Source organism: Arabidopsis lyrata (genome assembly GCF_000004255.2).
Source record: "Arabidopsis lyrata subsp. lyrata unplaced genomic scaffold ARALYscaffold_4, whole genome shotgun sequence".
NCBI classification, from domain to species: Eukaryota; Viridiplantae; Streptophyta; class Magnoliopsida; order Brassicales; family Brassicaceae; genus Arabidopsis; species Arabidopsis lyrata.
The window spans coordinates 13,441,044-13,464,862 of record NW_003302552.1 but is presented as its reverse complement, the minus strand read 5'-3'; the positions used below and the strand labels follow the sequence as shown (position 1 = coordinate 13,464,862).

At 37.2% G+C, this 23,819-nt stretch overlaps 4 protein-coding genes across 4 annotated transcripts; all 4 read left to right on the top strand.

Annotated features, from left to right (window-relative positions):
- The first annotated feature begins 5,834 nt into the window (after positions 1-5,834).
- Positions 5,835-7,992, top strand: LOC9317104 (putative inactive L-type lectin-domain containing receptor kinase III.2). The gene has a single exon (XM_002880991.2). It carries the CDS (start codon positions 5,868-5,870, stop codon positions 7,740-7,742), a length of 1,875 nt encoding a protein of 624 aa, XP_002881037.1. The 5' UTR covers positions 5,835-5,867; the 3' UTR covers positions 7,743-7,992.
- A 1,868-nt stretch (positions 7,993-9,860) lies between these two features.
- Positions 9,861-11,995, top strand: LOC9317103 (probable inactive L-type lectin-domain containing receptor kinase III.1). The gene has a single exon (XM_021029272.1). The coding sequence runs from the start codon at positions 9,868-9,870 to the stop codon at positions 11,761-11,763; it is 1,896 nt and encodes a 631-aa protein (XP_020884931.1). The 5' UTR covers positions 9,861-9,867; the 3' UTR covers positions 11,764-11,995.
- Positions 11,996-18,479: 6,484 nt separating this feature from the next.
- Positions 18,480-20,590, top strand: LOC110229441 (probable inactive L-type lectin-domain containing receptor kinase III.1). Its single transcript, XM_021029639.1, has one exon. It carries the CDS (start codon positions 18,577-18,579, stop codon positions 20,461-20,463), a length of 1,887 nt encoding a protein of 628 aa, XP_020885298.1. The 5' UTR covers positions 18,480-18,576; the 3' UTR covers positions 20,464-20,590.
- An 850-nt stretch (positions 20,591-21,440) lies between these two features.
- On the top strand, positions 21,441-23,428 carry LOC9315274 (probable inactive L-type lectin-domain containing receptor kinase III.1). The gene has a single exon (XM_002880989.2). It carries the CDS (start codon positions 21,496-21,498, stop codon positions 23,356-23,358), a length of 1,863 nt encoding a protein of 620 aa, XP_002881035.1. The 5' UTR covers positions 21,441-21,495; the 3' UTR covers positions 23,359-23,428.
- The last annotated feature ends 391 nt before the right edge of the window (positions 23,429-23,819 follow it).

Here is a 23,819-nt window from a genome sequence, read left to right as displayed (position 1 = left end):
CAAAATCTTTTATATCGAATTTAGAAAGATCACCACTAGCCCAAAGCTCTGCGAGGTGCTTTTTAAGAACGCTGCAATCCTTGGTTAAATGTCCGGTTACTTTATGAATGTCGCAATATAGACTTTCATCACGGACCCAAGTGTTTGATCTTCCTTTCCCTTGGAATTGCTTCCCGACGGAATTGTTGAAGGGTTGCGACCCAAACTTCCTCGGTCCTTTGCTCTCTCTAGGCTCGAACTTCTTGGTAGGGACGGTGACTGCCGGCTTTTCTTGTTTATTCCGTTTGGCAAAACTTTCTTTTTCGTCTTCTACCTCCATCCAATTGTTTGCACGGAAGAGTGCATCCTGAATTGTATCTGGTTTATGAAGTATTAAGTCTTCTTTAAACCTTGAATCATGTCGCAATCCTTTTCGTAGGGCAGATAAAGCTGATTGCTGTGAGATTCTTGGGAGTTTTGATAGCACCCCTTTGAATTTGGTGATGAAAACTCGAAGTGACTCATTAGATCCTTGCGTTAAGTTCCAAAGATCGGCATCCGAAACGCTTTTATCCATAAGGATAGAGTATTGCTTTAAGAATACGGCTGACAGTTCGTCGAAATTGCTGATCGAACCCGGCTCTAATTGGGTGAACCACATTAGAGCTTGGCCACATAGATTCTCCGAAAACAGCTTGCAATAGCCTGCGTCCTCATCGGCTTCATCCAACTCGACTCTTCCTGCAGCGATCAGAAAGGCTGCAAGATAGCTTTTTGGATCCTCCACTCCGCTGTAAGGGTCCAGCTTGAGCTTCCGGGAATCTTTGATCCTCAAACTTGCAATTCGCGGGATAAAAGGGGTTCGCCTTGCTTCTTCAATGACTCGATTGATGTCTGGCTCCGAACTTGTAGCCTGATGAAATTTTGATTTCATTTCTTTTAATTCCTGGCTAACCTTCCTCATGGTCTCGAACTGGTCGAGGTTCTCCTGCTCGTACTGAGCTGCAAGTTGTTCTTCATCCCCGAGCTGCGTCTCTTCTTCCGACGTCTGAGCTACATTATTAGTAGCACCGGGAGTTGTTTGTCCGCTGGTTTCATTTCGTGCAGCGGAACTTGGCGAGTTGAATATCCCTCTTCGGGTTCCCACCGGGTTTCCTGCACTTAAAGAGCGAACACGAGTTTGTATATTATTGACGTTTTGGCTAAGAGATACCTGGGATGTTTGCAACGTATCGACGGCCTTCTCCACATCCGAGAACTTTTGTGATATGTCCGACATGGTTTGCTGCATAGCTTTGAGGGTTTCGGCTAATGATGTTTCAACGGCGTCTCCTCCGGACATTGTCGCTTATCTCGGGAATGTAGAAAAGAAGAAATCTGACCACTCAAGAATCCTGATATTCCCCACAGACGGCGCCAAAATGTGGAAGTCGGATTCACACACTCAAGTATTTTGTTAAGTGGGAAAGATAATTCTTGAGGGACAAAAATGAATGCGTAAAAACTTGTAAACTGATATGAAAATTGCTATATTATTTCTCTCTTTTTAGGAAGATCCCCTTTACATGGCCATTGGCCTTTATATTTATACATAGCTAAACGACATTTAAAATGAGTAATTAAGTACAATTATTTCTTCTTAAATGTGTCCGTTTTGATTCTTCGGCTTTAATGCTCAACATTTGAATTTGAGTTGACTCTGATCTTCATGGGCTTCGCCTCTTCTGGCCCAAATGTCTTTGAACCGACTTACCCGTGTCTTCTACACCGAACTCGTGACACAGTGCAGTCACTTCGGACTCTCGAAGTGGTGACAACCACTTCGACCGTCCCCTCGGTTCATGGGCCCAATGGGCTTCATCCTTTATGGGCCACCCGCTTGACTACGTGGCAATCTTTGGTTGGTCTCGTACTTCTGGTGCGGGATCCGACACCAACATGTGGGACATTGAGTACACATATTTTTTATTAATTAGGTAATATATGTCCGTTTTTTAAATTTCGAATTACAATATATGCAGAAAAAATTTAAGATTTTTTTTTGACTTTATGTATTGTATGATGATACAAAACAGTTAAAAATAAATCAAACAAAGATGATAGGAAATTTATAATTTTAAATCTTAACCAAATTTTTAAATATTTATATTACTAAATATGGAATATCCGATTGATAAGTTTGGATATGTTTTGACCCGATCCAAATTAAATATGGAATATCCGAGTCGGGTACCAAATTTTTTGGATCATAATTTAACCCATCCGCTAACAAATGTACTTCAAAATTACTATAGAGATTTTATAATGTTCAAAGTTCTTTCTCTTTATGCTTTGGGCGTCTACCTCTATGAAATACCGTTTTCAAACAAAAATAATAATAATACTTTAATATAAGTTAAATGATAGGGTTGTATTTACATGTTTTCACCATCGAACACACGGTCTATGGAAATAATCGATTCTAAAACCAGTGTTTTTCCATTCAAATGAAGAATATACAGAGAAGCAACAAATACGTAATTGTCAACATATATGAAAACAATGTCTAAGAACTAAACAACAATTAACCGACTAGTCGTGAAACCATCTATAGGTCTATACCACAAAAACATTTGATGGTTCTCTCACTAGCTTCTTAACTTCAACATGCTTACTCTATTGGATCTCAAGTCCAAAACACAAGCATAAGAGTAAATATGTATCAACATTTCAGAAATAGAAGAAGAGTGAAGCTGCCTCATGGGTCCCTCTTCTTGTACGCCTGCTTTGGGGTGACAGCTGAGTTGGAATGCTGCTTCTTTTTCTATTTTTTTTGGTCTTTGATATACTGGGATCTTGCCAACTTATGCCTACTAACATCAATAGCCGAAACATCTCCATCCGGTGATGAAAACTCCCACAAGAGTAAAATAAAAACAGAAATCAAGAGTAAAACTCCTACATACAAGATATACCGTTCTCAAACAAAAATAATAATAATACTTTAATATAAGTTAATTATATTTATCGTAGACTTGAATCAAATAAATTCACTTTCAGTACATGGCATACAGTTTCAATACGGTAGATTAAAGTGGAAAATAGGGAGATAATTGCGTTTGTGAAGAACGGTCGCGGTCAATGGAGATAGCGGTTATCTCAAGCACGGTCACTTTCAGTGCATGGCATACATTTTTAATACGGTATATTAAAGTGGAAAATGGAGAGATAATTGCGTTTGTGAAAAACAGTCACGGTCTCAAGAGTGGAGATAGTGGTTATATCAAAGTATCTATGGACGTGATATTATTGAAGTTGAAGACACACCTAGAGAAAGAACCAACATTTTCATCCCTTGATAGATTGTTCAGGTCATTTATTTATGAACAGTTATCAGGGAATTTGCTGAGACAGATGGTATTGATTGCACGCTCCCTGAAACGTTCACCTATGAAAGACTTGTAAATGTGCACCAGAATAAACGCACCGGAGACTGTGGCCCATTAACGGTTAAGTTTATTGAACTACACGCACGAGGAATGGGGTTGGACGAACTGACAGATGCGAAGGTGGACGAGATGAGGATGCGATTCGCTCAAACAGAATATGAGGTATTTGCTTGTTAACTAATATTTGAAAGTCATTCATTTCTGTTTTGTTTTGTTAAATGGTAGTGCCAACAATTAAGTTTTCTAATGCTTTCTCTATTTTTCAGAAGGAAGTTGTCGAATGCTATGTTGATGGTAAAAAGAATAATGACCAAATCACTAGATCGAAAAATACAACGTCCTTGATTCTTGAAGGGATTTTCAATAAAACATCTGGAGAAGTGTTTGAATCTGAGGTATGAATATATAAAAAAATATAGAATTTTCTATTTAATTAATAATTATATTTGATAAAACAATGTATATCTTTCGATGATAGGATGGTGAAAAAGAGATTATTGGAAGCCCAATAGATAGAATGATATTGAAATGGGCGATACATGTTTTCTTTCCAATTTCACTTCCTACACAGTTCTAATTCCGTCTTTTGACTTAATAAAGACTTTACATGTGCAAAAACAAAACCAAAACCAAAATGAAAACAAAAACAAGATACAAATAAACATATAGAAAATTACAGGCTTACCATAATTAAGGTTCATGAGAATTCATACTACTCAAGTCCAAGTTTCTTCTTCACCCAAGTCTTAGAACATGTGTAGATTTCTGCCTTTGACTGAACAAATATTTTACCCTGCAATATGGTCCGGTTAAAAAAAAAACTATGGCATACTCAATTAATACTGTTAAAGTAGCTTATTATATTTGATAATTTTTTTACCCTTGTTTAGCTTGTAGATAAATACTTAAACCATTATGCAAATCAGGTTAGCAATCAACCCCAATATCATATTTTTCAGAATTGAAACAAATATTTTATGGTTATAAGAATTAAATATTTGTTCGAATAACAGTCATAGACTCATAGTACCCTTCTAGGATTGGAAAGTTAATAATCAAAAATATTTATATACTAATATAAATATTTTTTGTTCGTCATATCTGACAATTAATAGTTGTATTGTTATTGTTAAAGAAAATGTAAGCAAATATATGTGACTTAGTGTTGATAAATACACATATTTCTTAATGAAAGTTGAGACTTTCTCGTTTACATAATCTATGGAACTTTATGTGACTACATCTAGATGTAGAATTTGCATGAAATTTCTCTAAACTCCGCAAGTTTTCAATAAGAACGAAACTAAAGAATTGAATGGTCAAGTCTTCTTTTTCTTCCTTTTCAAATTGAATTTCTTAATTTGAAAACATATTTCATTATAATAATAAATATATTAGGTTAGCTTTAAATATTAATATTAATATTTAAATTTAATTTAACACTTCAAGAAATGTTCATCCATTTTTATATCGGATAGTGGCTAAAACCATGACCAACGCCTTTTATGCTGACTGATATTTGATATATCATTGCGAGCAGGCCCGACTTACAGACTAAGCAAGTGAAGCAAAGGATTAGGGCATTAAAATTTGGGGGCATTTTTTAGGCCAATTTTCTTAAAGTTTTATATATATAAATTATATTATAAACCTCTTTTTAAAAGATCAATATTTTGGTGGGCTTCTTTCAATCATATTTGTGGGGTTTAACTTAACAAAATATAATTTTGTGTATAATCTACTATTTTCTAAGATAATTTTTTGATAAATATGTGAATTTTATTAAAAATAAAGAGTTTTTTTATTTATTTTTTTTTACAGCAAATGAAGAGTTAATTTACAAAAGACTGTTAATAGTTTAGGATCAATTAACCTTACTAAAGAAATGTAAAAGATAGAGTAAATTTAACAAGTGAGCATAGGTTAAAAAAATTTTTGTACAAAAATGGAAAAAAGTATGCTTTTCTTAATTTGCGTAGGGCATCTGAAAACGTTGGACCGGCCCTGATTGCGAGTTAATCCTCCACAATTTCTTCCTAATAAAAATAACTGCACAATAATAATAGAAACGTTTATATTTTTATCACATAGTCATATTGGATAGACATCTTTAGGCATTTAAAAAATTCGATGTGTAACAAACAAACAAAATTAACCCTAAAGGCTAAAAGATGACTATGTAATCATATTTAAATTGTACAGAAAATATAACCATTCTCTTGTTATCGTTGCAACTATTTTTATTAGGAAGAAATTGAGGAAACTTCGAATGAACTTGTCAAGGATACTAATAAAAAGGTTTATTTAGCAATTTATATAGAAAGTCAAATACTCAACTGAAGTTTGTTTAACTTCTCAGTATAAACAAAAAAAAAAAGTTGAATATGAAAGTGTCTAAGCTTTTTGAAGCTATAAAATGAGATAGCAATTCTGAAAACTATCAAGTTCTGAAAACTATCAATGGCTAATACCTCTAAATCGATAGCTCTATCAATAATCTTCCTATTATCCTCAATTTCTTGTGTCTTAAGTCAACAGGAAAACAAATTTCTTAACCATGGCTTTCTCGGAGCTAATCTCCTCACTTTTGGCTCCTCAAAGATCCACCAGAGTGGCCTCTTGGAGTTGACAAATACTTCAATGAGGCAAATAGGTCAAGCTTTTCATGGCTTTCCCATACCCTTCTTGAACCCTAACTCCTCAAATTCTGTTTCTTTCTCCACAAGCTTTGTCTTCGCCATCACTCCAGGACCAACCACACCAGGCCACGGCTTGAGCTTTGTTATCTCTCCGTCGATGGACTTTAGCGGAGCCTTTCCCAGCAATTACCTTGGCCTTTTCAACACATCCACCAATGGAAACTCCTCAAACCGCATTCTTGCAGTTGAGTTCGACACGGTTCAGTCCGTTGAAATGAACGATATTGATGATAACCATGTTGGTATCGACGTAAATGGAGTGATCTCCATTGAATCTGCCTCCGCTGCATATTTTGATGACCGAGAGGCAAAGAACATTAGTTTGAGGTTGGCGAGTGGGAAACCTATTAGAGTCTGGATCGAATACAATGCGACCGAGATGATGCTCAATGTCACATTGGCTCCTCTAGATCGTCCGAAGCCAAACTTGCCTCTTCTATCGAGAAAACTAAATCTCTCTGGGATTGTCTCTGAAGAACATTTTGTTGGATTCTCTGCAGCCACGGGAACTGTCACGAGCTCACATTTTGTGCTAGGCTGGAGCTTCAGCATCGAGGGGAAAGCATCAGACTTTGATATTACGAAGCTTCCCTCTCTTCCAGTCCCACCGCCTCCATTGTCTCCGTCCCCAAGTCCTCCGGTTTCGGTCAAGAAGAAGTCGAGCAACATGAAGCTGATCATAATCATTGCTACAGCAGCAACATTTGTAATCTTGTTCTTGATCTTCTTAGCAGTTTGTGTTTTTCGTAGAAGGGAAAACTTCACCGGAGGCGCACGGAAATTCTCACACCAGACGATTTCCAGCGCAACGGGAGGTTTCGACAACTCTAAGCTTTTGGGAGAGAGAAACTCTGGCAGTTTCTACAAAGGGCAACTTGCTCCCACAGAGATAATTGCCGTAAAGAGAATTACTTGCAGCACAAGGCAGCAAAAGACAACCCTAATAGCTGAAATCGATGCGATCTCCAAGATAAAACAAAGAAACCTTGTTAATCTACATGGTTACTGCAGAAAAGGAAACGAGATCTATCTAGTTTACGAATATGTCCCCAACGGAAGCCTGGACCGGTTCTTGTTCAACAACGACCGACCAGTTCTCACATGGGTAGACAGGTTTCGTATTATAAAGGGTATTGCGTCAGCACTTCAACACCTTCACGGTGAGGTTCAAAAACCTCTTATACATGGAAATGTCAAAGCAAGTAACGTACTCTTGGACGAAGAGCTAAACGCTCGACTAGGAGACTATGGACAAGGAAGCAGACACAGCACTACGGGACATGTGGCACCAGAACTAGTCAACACGGGAAAGGCTACACTTGAAACAGATGTGTTTGAGTTTGGAGTGTTATTGATGGAGATTGTTTGTGGAAGGAGAGCCATAGAGCCGACAAAGGAACCGGTAGAGATCAGTTTAGTTAACTGGATGCTTCGAGGGGTCAAGAGCGGCAATCTCTTGAGGAGATGCGACAAAAGAATCAAGAAAAAGGATTTGGTGTCGGAGGAAGTGTCATTGGTTTTGAAAACAGGACTTCTCTGCGTGAGACGATCTCCAGAAGCTAGGCCAATGATGAAGAAAGTGTTGGAGTATCTCAATGGTACAGAAAGTCTCCCTCATGACGACTACGTCGTCTAAAAGAGGAAATAGCAAACGGTGATCCGAAACGCGGTTGTATTAATGGAAGCGTTTGCGTTTTGGGGTAGAAATCAAGATTGGACCAAGATGCATAAGCATGATGTGAATAAATCCTAGAATGGTATATATTGAACTTTTAAAATGGAAAATAAAAATTTCTGGTTTTCAGAAATATTCTCGTACGTCGATTAAACAATCCTCGTACTCTTCCGAGAAAATTAATATTTAAAGATATTTTTGTTTGATCTTAAACTAAATGATGTTTGTTCGTCTTTTTAGGATAAATAGTTTGTATTGTTAAACAAAAGATAAGCAAATAAATAGTATAATTGGATGTTTGTTCTTAGGCAGACTTTTTTAGCCCTTTCATTGTGATTTTAATCATCTTTGTTCACCCTTAGATATTTTTAGTAGCAATGAAATCTAGATTTCTATAGACTTTGGGAATTAGTTTGGGTTTCGGACTGGAATTCTCCTGGTTAACAAAAAAAAGAAGGGTCTGATGTGTTGTTGATACTGAATCCACATATTTCTTAATGAAAGTTGAATTATAGTTACGAGAACTTTATGTGACTAGTGACTACTTCTACGTAAGGGAAATATCCATAGGAACGAAACTACAAAAATAAATAGTCAAGTCTTGTTTTCTGATTAAAATTCAATTTCCTTAAAACGAGCGTATTAATTATATTTATAATTAAACTTCTTTTTTTGACATCATTGGATCGACAAGGTCCGATCCATAGCTAACCCTATTACGCGGGGTAACGCGATTTAGTAGAGTCGAACTCCGGTGGAGAATGCGGAATCAAATGAACTTAACCACTTGAAAGCACATCCTCAAAAAGAATGATAGAGTGATTTCGCCGGAATGTTCATCCATCTTTATATCGGATAGTTGCTAATACCAAAGCCAACGTGTAAGATACTGTGAACTGCAATAGCTCACCAGAAAGAAGTAAGGTTAAAGATTATTGAAATGACCAAAGATTTGCCGAGTAATTAATTAAATTGAGTTGGGAGAGAGGTTTGGTAGACATAAAATTCACCTTTATGTGTAGATGGGATCCAAAAGAAAAAAAAAAAAACTATTTTGTAGTTCGTTTTTTGCAAATTATTATAACCTATAATAAAAATTTGCTGGTTTTTTCTACCTCACTCCACTTCTCACAAATATCAAAACATGGATCAGAGGGTCCGGTAAAATACTAGAAATATTTAAAAGAATTTATTTTATTTTGATATTTTTGTTACCCTATAGATTTGGATGTAAATACTTAGATCACTTTTGTATAATTGGAACTAATTCTTTATGGTTTTGAGAACTATTCCTTCGATTAACAAACAATTTGTTTGTACACTTCCCCCTTAATATTTTAAAGTATTTCTCTATTCAAATATGAATGATATTTGTTCGTTATTTTACAATAAATAGTTTGTCAATTGTTAAAGAAAAATAAGAAAATATATATGACTTAGTGTTGATTACACATTTAATGAAAGTTAAGATTATTTCGTTTATGTAATCTATGGAACTTTATGTACATCTACATATAGAATTGGGAGATTTCTCAAATGGGTCTACATTTAATTTGTACAAGATTTCCATGAAATTTTTTCTTAATTTTGTAGTTTATATTTGTTTCGAATCAAACTCCGCAAGTTTTCAATAAGAACGAAACTATGAATTGAATGGTCAAGTCTTCTTTTTCTTCGTTTTCACTTTGAATTATTAATTTGATAGCATATTCTTTATTTTTGGTTAGTGTTTAATATGAATATTAATATTTAAAGCTCATTGTTTAACACTTTCAAGGAATGTTCATCCATTGTTTAACACTAAGGCCAACGCCTTCGTACACTGACCACGTTATTCTTGCAATTATTTTTATTAGAGAAGAATTTTTGAGGAAAGTCCGAATGAAATTTTCAAGGATAATAATAAAATGGTTCGTTTAGCAATTAATTCATAGAAAGTCAAGTACCCAACTTAAGTTTGTATAACTTCTAAGTATAAACAAAATGGTTTGAATAATGTAATGGTCAGAGTTTTTGAAGCTATAAAACGGATAGTAATGAACATATATTGATATAAGTAACATCAAACACTAAAAACTCATCAACGATGATTACCTCCAAATCTATAGCTCTAACAATAATCTTCCTATCATATTTTGTGTCTTGTGTCTCAAGTCAACGAGAAACTAAGTTTCTTAACCATGGCTTTCTCGGAGCTAATCTCCTCAACTTAGGCTCTTCCAAGGTTCACCCAAGTGGCCTCTTGGAGTTGACAAACACTTCGATGAGGCAAATAGGTCAAGCTTTTCATGGCTTTCCCATGCCCTTGTCAAACCCTAACTCCACAAATTCTCTTTCTTTCTCCACAAGCTTCGTCTTTGCCATCACTCAAGGAACCGGCGCACCAGGCCACGGCTTAGCTTTCGTCATTTCACCAACGATGGACTTCAGTGGGGCTTTTCCCAGCAATTATCTCGGCCTCTTCAACACCTCCAACAATGGAAACTCCTTGAATCGCATTCTTGCAGTTGAATTTGACACCGTGCAAGCGGTTGAGTTGAATGATATCGATGATAATCATGTTGGTATCGATTTAAACGGAGTGGTCTCCATTGAGTCTGCACCGGCTGCATATTTTGATGATCGAGAGGCCAAGAACAGAAGCTTGAGGCTGGCGAGTGGGAAACCCATTAGAGTCTGGATTGAATACAACGCAACTGAGATAATGCTCAATGTCACATTGGCTCCTCTAGATCGTCCGAAGCCAAGTATACCTCTTCTCTCGAGAAAACTGAATCTTTCTGGGATTTTATCTCAAGAACATCACGTTGGATTCTCTGCGGCCACGGGAACGGTAGCGAGCTCACATTTGGTTCTAGGTTGGAGCTTTAACATCGAGGGGAAAGAATCAGACTTCGATATCACGAAGCTTCCTTCACTTCCAGACCCGCCACCAACATTGTCTCCATCCCCAAGTCCTCCGGTTTCAGCCAATAAGAAGTCGAGCAACACGATGCTGATCATAATCGTGGCTGCATCAGCAACGGTTGCAATCATGATCCTAATCTTCTTAGCATTTTGGTTCTTCCGTAGAGACAAAATATTCTTCACCGGAGGTGCAAGGAAATTTTCCTACCAAACAATTTCCAGCGCAACGGGAGGTTTTGACAGCTCTAAACTCTTGGGAGAGAGAAACTCTGGAAGTGTCTACAAAGGTCAGCTTACTCCCACAGAGATAATCGCCGTGAAGAGAATAACTTGCACCACAAGGCAACAAAAGACAACCCTAATAGCCGAGATCGATGCAATTTCCAAGGTAAAACAAAGAAATCTTGTTGATCTGCATGGTTATTGCAGCAAAGGAAACGAGATCTATCTAGTTTACGAGTATGTCCACAACGGAAGCCTAGACCGGTTCTTGTTCAGCAACGACCGCCCTGTTCTCACCTGGTCAGACCGGTTCTGTATCATAAAGGGCATTGCGTCAGCACTTCAACACCTTCACGGTGAGGGACAAAAACCTCTTATCCACGGAAACGTCAAAGCCAGCAACGTACTCTTAGACGAAGAGCTAAACGCTCGACTAGGAGACTATGGACACGGAAGCAGACACAGCACCACGGGACATGTGGCACCAGAACTAGTCAACACGGGAAAGGCTACACGTGACACAGATGTTTTTGAGTTTGGAGTGTTAATGATGGAGATTGTTTGTGGAAGAAAAGCTATAGAACCGACAAAGCCACCAAAAGAGATCAGTTTAATTAATTGGGTTCTTCGAGGACTGAAGAAAGGATACATGAAAGGCTATTTGTTAAAGAGATGCGACAAAAGAATCAATACAAAGGATTTGGTGTTTAAGGAAATGTTGTTGGTTCTGAAAACAGGACTTCTCTGCGTGAGACGATGTCCAGAAGCTAGGCCAATGATGAAGACAGTGTTGCAGTATCTCAACGGTACAGAACGTCTCCCTCATGACGACTACGTCGCCTTTGGAGTCTAAAAGAGGAAATTCCAAACGATGATCTCAAAACGCGGTTGTATTGATGCGTTCGCGTTTGGGGTAGTGTGGATTATAGATTAGACCAAGACGCATAAGCATGCATGACCTAAATATAACCTAGAGTAGAATGGTATATATACACAATTTGTATATTTAAAATATGAATTTTTGGTTTTGAGAAATATTCTTGTCGATTGACAATCTTCATACTCGTCCGGGGAAATTAATATTTTAAAATATATATGTGACCTAATATATATAATGTTTTGTTATGTCATTTTAGGATAAATAATTTGTATTGTTCAAGAAAAGGTAATTTATACTATATGAGTTCGTGTTTGATTTAAGGATCTTACAGCAGAATATCAAGCTCACTATGTCATTTAAAAAAAAAAAAAATTTGACGAATCCCACTTGTGTGTGTTTTGAGACTAAATGACTAATCTGTTGAGAATTTATTTTTAATTAATATCCCAAAACATTCTTAGAGCATCTCCAACGGGGAGTTGTCTCCATGAAGCTCTCTCAATTTTTTTATTATAAATTTGTTGAAAATTTGAGATGAGAATTTTTGTTTTTTTTTTTAATTTTTCATACTCCAATGGTAGGTTCTCTAGTGAGGTTCTTTTAAGAAAAAATTTTTTTATTAAAAATATTATTTCATAAAACTTAATAATTATTACAATTCATAAAAATATTAAACATACATTATTTCAAACATTTTTAAAAAGATATGCAAAAAAAAAAAATTTGGAATAACGATTAGTTTTACTCTCGATTGTTGCGAAAATTTCGCCAGATATGCTCAACCAAGTCAGCTTTCAATTGTTGATGCATATCACGATCGCGAACTTGATTTCGTCTGCCCATTATATTCCCGAGATTTGTAGGCATCTCTCTAGAATACGCTAAATCGACTTGAGAAGTTAGGTTTGCTTCATCTTGTGTGAATTCCAAAACATCAAACTGAGTGTAACCATCTCTCTCGTCCTCTACTATCATATTGTGCAGTATGATACATGCTCTCATTCTCTTTCCTATTTTTTCCTTATCCCAAACAAGAGCTGGGTTTTTAATAATGTGAAACCGAGCTTGCAGTACTCCAAATGCACGCTCGACATCTTTACAGACTGCTTCTTGTTTTGTAGCAAATAAAGTGGCTTTCCGAGTTTGTGGTAGTCGGATAGATTGGATAAAAGTCGCCCATTTCGGATAAAAGTCGCCCATTTCGGATAAATACCATCTGTGAGATAGTATGCCAGATGATAATCCCGTCCGTTGACTACGTAATTCACATTCGGAGCTCGGCCTTGTAAAATATCATCAACAACGGGTGATCGATCAAGAATATTGATATCGTTTAAAGTACCTGTCATTCCAAAAAACGCGTGCCATATCCAGAGATCTTGTGATGCGACCGCCTCTAAAACGATGGTTGGTTTACCAGAGCCACGCGTATACTGGCCTTTCCAAGATGTTGGGCAATTCTTCCACTCCCAGTGCATACAGTCGATGCTTCCTATCATCCCGGGAAATCCTCGACTTGCCCCAATATGGAGTAGTCTTTCCAAATCTGCTACAGTTGGTGCTCTTAGATATTCATCTCCGAACAAAGAAATGATTCCATCGGTAAAATTTTCCATGCATGAAATCGCAGTGGTTTCACCGATTCGGAGATATTCGTCAAGCGCATCAGCCGCACAACCATATGCAAGCAAACGAATCGCTGCCGTACATTTTTGTATTGGAGAGTGCCCGAACCTTCCTGTAGCATCTCTTCGATGTTGAAAGAACTGAATTTCACTAGATAGTCGATCGACAATACGCAAAAACAATGGCTTGTTCATTCGAAAACGGCATCGTAATATTTGAGGTGGAAATATCGCATTCTCACTAAAATAGTCGTTCCATAGGCGAATGTGTCATTCTTCACGTTGTCTTTCAACATAGGCTCGTTTCTTCTTTTTCTTGGTGTCCTCTTGTTGATCACCATAATCAACGAATTGATTCTCGAAGGTTTGATTGACAAAATCATTAAAATATTCATTCATTGCATCGCCGAGCGTATTAAGGGAAGAAGATGCCATTACGAGAAAAAAATAAGTTTTTTAGAAGATTGTATGAATAAAAGAAGAACAATGGTTTTGTGTTCTAATAATACAAGAAGAACAACGTGTTGTTGTGGTGTTGTTTTAGTGTACGAATATAAGAAGAAGAATAAGAAGAAGGCAAGTGTTTTGTGGTTGTGTTGTAATAATAGAAGAAGAAGAGCAATTGTTCGGTGGTGAAATAATAAGCATTGTGTTGAAATATATAGCAATGTTGGTGTACGATAAACGAATAAAAGAAGAACAATTGTGAACCACATAAATTCATCGGCAAATACAAATTCAAAGACAAGTGGTGTCTACACATAAAAACAAAACTACATGAGTCATACACAACTCAATATGTGGTGGTGGCTTCTTTGTCTTCTGTTGTGGAAGAAGCTTGTGACTTTTCAGCTTTTTGTAAAAGCTATTGAACTTGTGACCTCCCCAGCCAAAAACATATGCAAAACAGAACAATAAAATGCAAGTTAGAGAGAGAACAATAAAAAGCACAAAGTAAAGATGCAGACAATATAGCAAGTAAGCATATTTCAACACACATCTCAACAGAATCATAACCAAACACAACACCATATATTAAAAGCAGAATCAGAACCAAACACAACACCATACATTAATAGAAACACAATCATAATTCTTCAAACATTAGCCGAGACATTTAATCATGCTATTAAAAACATGAATCATGAAAACTGACAAGAAAATATCAAACTTAAACAAACTAGGAAACAAACCTAAGACAACATTTCATTAACTTGTTCTTGAGAGCAATTTCTATCTCAGAAAGCTCTGTTCTTCCAAGAAGACTCTCAAGCAGCTTAGCCTTATCATGCTCTCTCTGCAAAGCAAAGTCCTTCTGCCTAATTTCCCACATACCCTGAAATGTGTTCAGAACTTGTTCTTGTTCTACTTTTACAGTTGCAGTCTTTTTTCCTTGGGCTTTGGCTGCCTTCACACCAGGAGGCCTTCTCATTCTTTCACCATCGTCAACACTCATTGGCTGGAAACTTGTTGGATGAGCAGCACCATTCACACCCTTTCTTCTTTTTGAGCTTTCAATAGTAGGTGCTCCACACCATTTCTGATCGAACTTGAGCTCTCTCCAAGCATGATCCAATGAGAACTTCTTCTGCATATCATTGAAGTAGATTGGTGTGCCATCTTCATTACATCATCCTCACTCTGTCCAGATGCTTTTTGATTTGTTGCTGCTGCATAACACCCCACAAACTTATTCACTATTTCATTGACCTTGCTCCACCTTTGCTTACACTGGGCCGACTCTCTCTTTGGGAAACCTTCAAGCTGCGGGCTATTAGAGACATATGCTGCAATTCGTTTCCAGAATGATCCACCTTTTTGATCATTCCCTACGATAGGATCCTTGCTTGTATTTAACCAAGCACTTATGAGGACAAGATCCTCTTTTGGTTTCCATTTCTTTCTAGAGACACCCACCTTTGGTATGGCTGTGGCAATGGCTTCATCTTCACTTCCTTCATCAGACCATTGTGTGCTATAAAGAGGGACTTCAGATGAGCCAGGGACTTCTTGTTGACTATGCAACAGGTCCATGAAACCAGACGGCAGCCCACTATCATCCATTTGGTAGTGGTTGTGTTTGTGGTTTGTGGTTAAAGGTTTCAGGAAGAGAATACTTAAGTGGTTTGAGGTTTGTGGTTAAAGGAGAAGGAAGAGAATTAGAAGGTGTTTTTGGTTTCTGGTTTGTGTTAGTGTTAACAATTTAAAGAAGGTGAAAGTGTCTTAAGTGTTAGCAATCAATGACACTAAAGACACTAAAGTCTTTACCTAATCTAAACCAACTAAGAAGTTACTACACATAATTTATTACATACAAACCAATCAACATACAAAGCTTTTTACAAAAATTTTAAAATCTGTAATACAAAAGATTGAAAACATAGAACATACACTCTATTACGCAGATTATTAACTCTCTACAATGGCATTTAAACAGATAACATTCAAAGCATTGAAAACAGAACATACAAAGCATGAAACAGAGATTACAAAAAAAAACAGCAAGTTAAAAAAAGATTCTTATTTAAGCAATCAATTGGATGGTAAAAAAACTTAAGACACAGAGCATTTATGCAACTATGATGTTCAGTTTACTTACTACTACTTAGCACTTATGCAATCAGTCGTATTCAAGCATTTATCACACACTAACAATAACTATGATGTTCAGTTAGCTACTCTCTACTTAACACTATACATAATCTACTCAAGCATTTATCAGAAAATGCATTTATTAAACAAACAATCAATGCAATAACAAAAGATGGAGCATTTACCTTTAATCAAATCTCAGAAGCCTTCTCCTTTTGCAGATCCTTGCCATCTCCACTTACCTTCTCCAATAGCCTTCTGGACTTGCAGTTTTCCCATTGACACTCAACAAAAAACAGAGAGAAAGAGAAAACAATTAGAAAGACATTAACATTCAACTCACAAATTTATCCAATGAAAGTAACAGATATAAACACTAATAGACTAATTTTAATGATTCAAAACAGAGATAAATATATCAAATTTCATGTCTGAATACTGAAATCAAGCAACATCCGAGAATGCTTCATGATACTCAAACTAAGTGTGCAAAATCCGAGACTATCTACCAAAATCAAACAATATATTTCCAGATTTTTGCTCAATCATGCCTAATAAGTGAAACAGAACCTCCAATTCGATTCAAATGACCAAACAAAACAATAATGTGATTTCCCGAAACTATGAACCCTAAATCTAACAATCTATGACAAATTCGTCAACAATTATGGTTATTTACTAACAAAAAGCCTCCTAATTTCTTAATAAACAACAAATTGTCGCTAAAAACGAAAAACCCTAAATTATAAATCGAAACCCTAATTTTCTTCAAACCCTAATTTCGATCGGGAACCACAAAATAAAACGAATCAAGTCACGATACACAGAGGAAAAGGGCTAGATTCACACTTGGAACAAGATATTGGACCATCCTTCAACGAATCTTTCTTCTCCATCGCCAATCTTCGATTCGGTTTGACTCCATTCGCCGATGGTTTTAACCGTCTATCCAGCTGATGATTCCCGCGGCAGGTAAGTCTCACATACCACGAAATCGGCGTCGATTCATCGGAAACTCACGGAAACGGCGTCGATTCGTCGGAAAATTTTATCGCCATCGAGAGAGAGACTTCCGCGTTTTCTTCTTTCTGTCGAGAGAGAAAAAAGAACAAAAAATAATGAGAGTTTTTTTTTCCTTTTGGTTAAATGTTTCCTCCAACCAATAAATGACACGTGTGCGGTTCTCTGAAAATCTCAAATTCCTCTTAAGAGAAGCGATTCTCTTTTATTTACTCAGTTTTGAATTATTTTTGATCAAAATAATCAAGAGAACTCCATTAAAATTTTGAGACAACCTCCCTTTGGAGGTGCTCTTACAAGCCCAAAACATTTATTTTAAAAATAATAATAAAAAAAACTATAATCGGCTTAGGCCATTTAGATTTAGCTGGTTTTCTCTAGCTCATCACAAGATCAAAATATGATAGATCAATGGGGCATACTCAACTAATACTCTATACAGATAATTTCTAGGAGTTTATTACATTTGATAAAAAAAAATTATCCTAGTTTTGCTTGTATATAAATACTTAAAAATCATTATGCAAATCAGGTTAGCAATCAACCCCTAGATCATATTTTTCAAAATTGAAACAAATTTTATATGGTTTTGTGAAATATTCGTTTGATTATACAATCATAGGATCGGAAAGTTCACATTCAAGAATATATGTGTACTGTATTATAGAAATATATTTTTGTTCGTCATCTTGTACAATTTAGTAGTTGTATATTGTTCTGAAAATGTAGGCAAATATATGTGACTTAGTGCTGCGTACACATGTATTTCTTAGTGAAAGTTGAGATTTCCTCGTTTATAATATAATCTATGGAACTTTATGTGACTACATCTACATATAGAATTTGCATGAAAACTTCTCTTAATTTTGTTCTTTACATTTGTTTTAGCATCAAAATCCGCAAGTCTTCGATAAGAACGAAACTAAGAATTGAATGGTCAAGTCTTCTTTTTCTTCCTTTTCAAATGGAATTTCTTAAATTTGAAAACGTATTTCTTTATAGTAATAAAAAGAGGTTACTTTTTAGTATGAATATTAATATTTAAAGTTCATTGTTTAACACTTCAAAGAATGTTCATCCATTTTATATATATATATATCGGATAGTGGCTAAACACCAAGACCAACGCCTTTTTTATGTGACGGATATTCGATTTCTCTCCCCGCGGCTGAGGAAAAGTAATCGTTAGATGTGTCGAATAAACTTAAAGCAACCCTAAACATGTTGATCCACTATGAAAATATTAAACTTCTCATGTTATTATTGTTAATTAGAATTATTTATACTACGGAGGAATTTTGGAAGATATTGTACTTTATAAAAATAAATTAATTTTGAAGGAAATTCCAATGAAAGTTTCGAGCATATTAATCAAAGATTTGTTTACCAATTTATAGAAAGTCAAATACACAACTTTAGTTTGTATAACTTCTTAGTATAAACAAAATGCTTTGAATATGTACTAGGTCAGAGTTTTTTGAAGCTATAAAAAGGATAACAACGAACATATAATGATCATATAAGTAACTTCAAATTCTAAAAACCATCAATGATGATTACCTCCAAATCTATAGCTCTAATAATAATCTTCTTATTATATCTAGTTTCTTGTGTCTCAAGTCAACGAGAAATTAAGTTTCTTAACCATGGCTTCCTCGGGGCTAATCTCCTCAAGTTCGGCTCCTCCAAGGTTCACCCAAGTGGCCTCTTGGAATTGACGAACACTTCCATGAGGCAGATAGGTCAAGCTTTTCATGGCTTTCCCATACCCTTGTCAAACCCTAACTCCACAAATTCTGTTTCTTTCTCCACAAGCTTCGTCTTCGCCATCACTCAAGGACCCGGCGCACCAGGCCACGGCTTAGCTTTCGTCATTTCACCCTCGATGGACTTCAGTGGGGCTTTTCCCAGCAATTATCTCGGCCTCTTCAACACCTCCAACAATGGAATCTCCTTGAATCGCATTCTTGCAGTTGAATTTGACACCGTGCAGGCCGTTGAGTTAAACGATATTGATGATAATCATGTTGGTATCGATCTAAACGGAGTGACCTCCATTGAGTCCGCACCGGCGGCATATTTTGATGACCGAGAGGCCAAGAACATAAGCTTGAGGCTGGCGAGTGGGAAACCAATTAGAGTCTGGATTGAATACAACGCAACTGAGATGATGCTCAATGTCACGTTGGCTCCTCTAGATCTCCCGAAGCCAAGTATACCTCTTCTCTCGAGAAAACTGAATCTTTCTGGGATTTTATCCCAAGAACATCATGTTGGATTCTCTGCGGCCACGGGAACTGTAGCTAGCTCACATTTGGTTCTAGGTTGGAGCTTTAACATCGATGGCACAGCATCAGAATTTGATATCACGAAGCTTCCTTCTCTTCCAGACCCGCCGCCTCTATTGTCTCCGTCCCCAAGTCCTCCGGTTTCAGTCAAAAAAGATTCGAACAACATGAAGCTGATTATTATCTGCGCTACATCAGGAACGTTTGTAATCGTGATCTTGATTCTCTTAGGGTTTTGGGTATTCCGTAGAAAGCAAACATTCTTTACAGGAGGTGCAAGGAAATTCTCCCACCAGAAAATATCGAGCGCAACAGGAGGTTTTGACAACTCTAAACTCTTGGGAGAGAGAAACTCTGGGAGTTTCTACAAAGGGCAGCTTAGTCCCACAGAGATAATTGCCGTAAAGAGAATTACTTGCGCCACAAGGCAACAAAAGACAACCCTAATAACCGAGATCGATGCAATTTCCAAGGTAAAACAAAGAAATCTTGTTGATCTGCATGGTTATTGCAGCAAAGGAAACGAGATCTATCTAGTTTACGAGTATGTCCCCAACGGAAGCCTAGACCGGTTCTTGTTCAGCAACGACCGCCCTGTTCTCACCTGGTCAGACCGGTTCTGTATCATAAAGGGCATTGCGTCAGCACTTCAACACCTTCACGGTGAGGGACAAAAACCTCTTATTCACGGAAACGTCAAAGCCAGCAACGTACTCTTAGACGAAGAGCTAAACGCTCGACTAGGAGACTATGGGCATGGAAGCAGACACAGCACCACGGGACATGTGGCACCAGAACTAGTCAACACGGGAAAGGCTACACGTGACACAGATGTTTTTGAGTTTGGAGTGTTAATGATGGAGATTGTTTGTGGAAGAAAAGCTATAGAGCCGACAAAGCCACCAGCAGAGATAAGTTTGGTGAACTGGGTGCTTCAAGAGTTCAAGAAAGGGAATTTGTTACAGATCTGCGACACAAGAGTCAATAGAGAGAATTTGGTAGCTCGAGAAGTGTTGTTGGTTCTCAAAACTGGACTTCTCTGCGCGAACCGATCTCCAGAATCAAGGCCAATGATGAAGCAAGTGTTTCGGTTTCTCGATGGAACAGAACCTCTCCCTCATGATGACTACCTCTTCTATGGAGTCTAAAATGTGATCTCAAAACGTGTTTGTATCGAAGTGTTTGCGTTAAATAGTGTGATTTAAAGATTGGACCAAGATATGTATTAAACATGATAATGTGAATAAAACCTAGCTAGAATAGTATTTTACTCAATTTGTAAATTTGAAAATAAGAACATCTGGTTTTGAGAAATATTCTTGTTGATGGACAATCTTCTACTCTTCAGGGAAAATTAATATTACAAAAAATATATCTTTGATCTAATCTAAATGGTGTTTTGTTATGTCATTTTAGGATACATAGCTACGAAACTTTATGTGATGACTTCATATACAAGAATGGAATTTCCATTGAAAACATCTCTTGGGTTTTTTAGCTTATAGCCTTATATTAACCTCCGCAAGTTATCAATTATATGAAGGAAAATTTAAACGCTCAAATTTAGAAATTTAATTCAATGACAAAGTAAGAAGACTGACCATTCAGTTCTTAGTTTCGTTCATATTGATTAAAATCCGTAAGTTATCAAATGTCTTAGTATAAATATATGTTTAGAATTCACTACTGTTCAACGACTTAGATAGATATATAGGTTTCGGCCCGGAACTTCCTAGTTATAAAAAAAAATCTCATTAGTTAATTATGGCAAGAAAATTATAAAGTGATTAACCCTAAAGTAAATACTAAATATTATTTTTTTGTTCGCTAATATACCGCTTAAAAATGTTGGATACACTAACTTTAATTTGAACTATATAGATTGTATAGAATATATAATTTCTTACTTTATTGTTGCAATTATTTTTTATTCAGGAAGAAATTGTTGAGGAAACTCCAAATGAATTTTTCAAGGATATCAATAAGGGATTTGTTTAGCAATTTATAAAAGTCAACTTAAGTTTGGTTAACTTTCCTAGCATAAACAAAAATATTTGAATGATGTTAAAGAAAAAATAAACAAAAAAGGTTTGAACAGGAAAAGGTCGAATATTTTGAAGCTATAAAAAGAGAGTAATGAACATGCCAACATAATTAAGTAATTCTAAAAACCATCAATAATGATTACCTCCAAATCGATAACTTTATCAATAATCTTCCTATTATACCTAGTTTCTTGCGTCTCAAGCCAGCGAGAAACCAAGTTTCTAAACCATGGCTTTCTCGGGGCTAATCTCTTGAAGTTTGGCTCCTCAAAGATCCACTCGAGTGGCCTCTTGGAGCTGACAAACACTTCGATGAGGCAAATTGGTCAAGCTTTTCATGGATTTCCCATATCCTTCTTAAACCCAAACTCCTCCAATTCAGTATCTTTCTCGACGAGTTTCGTCTTCGCCATCACTCCAGGACCAACGACACCAGGCCACGGCTTGAGCTTCGTTATCTCTCCGTCGATGGACTTTACTGGAGCCTTTCCCAGCAATTATCTTGGCCTTTTCAACACATCCACCAATGGAAACCCCTCAAACCGCATTCTCGCAGTTGAGTTCGACACGGTGCAATCAGTTGAAATGAAAGATATTGATGATAATCACGTAGCCATCGACCAAAATGGGGTGGTCTCCATTGAATCTGCCCCGGCTGCATTTTTCGATGACCGCGAGGCGAAGAACATAAGTCTGAAGCTGGCAAGTGGGGAGCCAATAAGAGTTTGGGTCGAATACAACGCGACTGAGATGATACTCAATGTCACATTAGCTCCTCTAGATCGTTTGAAACCAAGCTTGCCTCTCCTCTCTCGAAAACTAAATCTCTCGGGGATTATCTCTCAAGAGAATTATATTGGATTCGCTGCTGCCACGGGAACCGTTACGAGCTCACATTTTGTGCTAGGCTGGAGCTTCAGCATCGAAGGGAAAGCATCAGACTTTGATATTACAAAGCTTCCTTCTCTTCCAGACCCGCCACCGCCATTTTCTCCATCCCCAAATCCTCCGGTTTCAGCCAAAAAGAATTCGAACAACACGAAGTTGATCATAGTCTTCGTTGCATCAGGAACATTTGGACTCATGTTCTTGGGCTTCTTAGGTGTTTGTGTTTTCCGTAGAAATAATACATTCTTCACAGGAGGTGCAAGAAAATTCTCCTACCAGACGATTTCAAGTGCAACAGGTGGCTTCAACAGATTTTTAGGAGAAGAAAACTCCGGACGTTTCTTCCGAGGTCAGCTAGCACCAACGGAGATAATCGCGGTAAAGAGAATTACTTGCAGCACAAGGCAGCAAAGGCTTTCCATGATAGCTCAAATCGATGCAATCTCCAGGGTTAGACATAGAAACCTTGTTAATCTAATTGGATACAGCAGCAGAGGAAACGAGATCTATCTTGTTTACAAGTATGTTCCTAACGGCAGTCTTGATCGCTTCCTGTTGAGCAATGAGCGACCAGTTTTAAACTGGTCAGATCGGTTCAATATCATAAAGGGGATTGCCAAAGCATTGCAGTACCTTCACAGTGAGTGTCAGAGTACTCTCATTCATGGAAACGTCAAAAGCAGTAATGTGCTCCTCGACGAAGAGCTGCACGCTCAGCTTGGAGATTATGGGCAAGGAAACAGGCAAAGCAACACAGGTCATGTAGCTCCAGAGCTTGTTGAGGCAACCGCAGTACCAACATGTGACACGGATGTGTTTGCATTTGGAGTGCTTATAATTGAGATTGTATGTGGACGTACTGCAATTGAGCCGACAAAGCCACCAGAAGAGATCAGTTTGGTAAATTGGGTGTTTCAAGGGTTTAGGAAAAACAAGTTGCTCGAGTGTTGCGATGCACGAATCAATCGAGAGGAAATGGTGGCTCGGGAAGTACTACTCGTTCTTAAATTGGGACTTCTATGTACAAACCGATCTCCGCAAGTCAGGCCAGTTATGAGAAAAGTGGTACAGTATCTTGATGGTACTGAACCACTCCCTCATGACGACTAAATCTTCCATGGAGTCTAACAAGAAAACTAAACAAACAACTCCTAAGGTGTCCATGTATCGTGTTGTGTTGCAGCGAATACGTTCTGGGTAGTGTGAACAAAGATTGAACCCAGACCCAAACGCATAATTTATAAATACTATCTGTATGATATTCTTTCTTCTACTAAATTGCTTTTGTGATTACAAAGTGAAATACAAGAATTGTTGTTATTGCAAATCCCGTAAGGAAAAAGCCTTTGCTAATCTAAGATGCGAGAAGGGTACTTCACCTGAGTGAGTCCATCAGTCCAGGCACAAATGAGAGGATCCGTAATATACCCACTTTCTTAACCAATTCTTGTAGTTGACACTATAGTCTCATCTATAAACAAATCCCAGAGGACGACCAAGTTTCAGTATAACGTTGGAATTTCAATTAATCCAACATGAGTACCACATGGAACCGCATAAGCTCGTGGAGC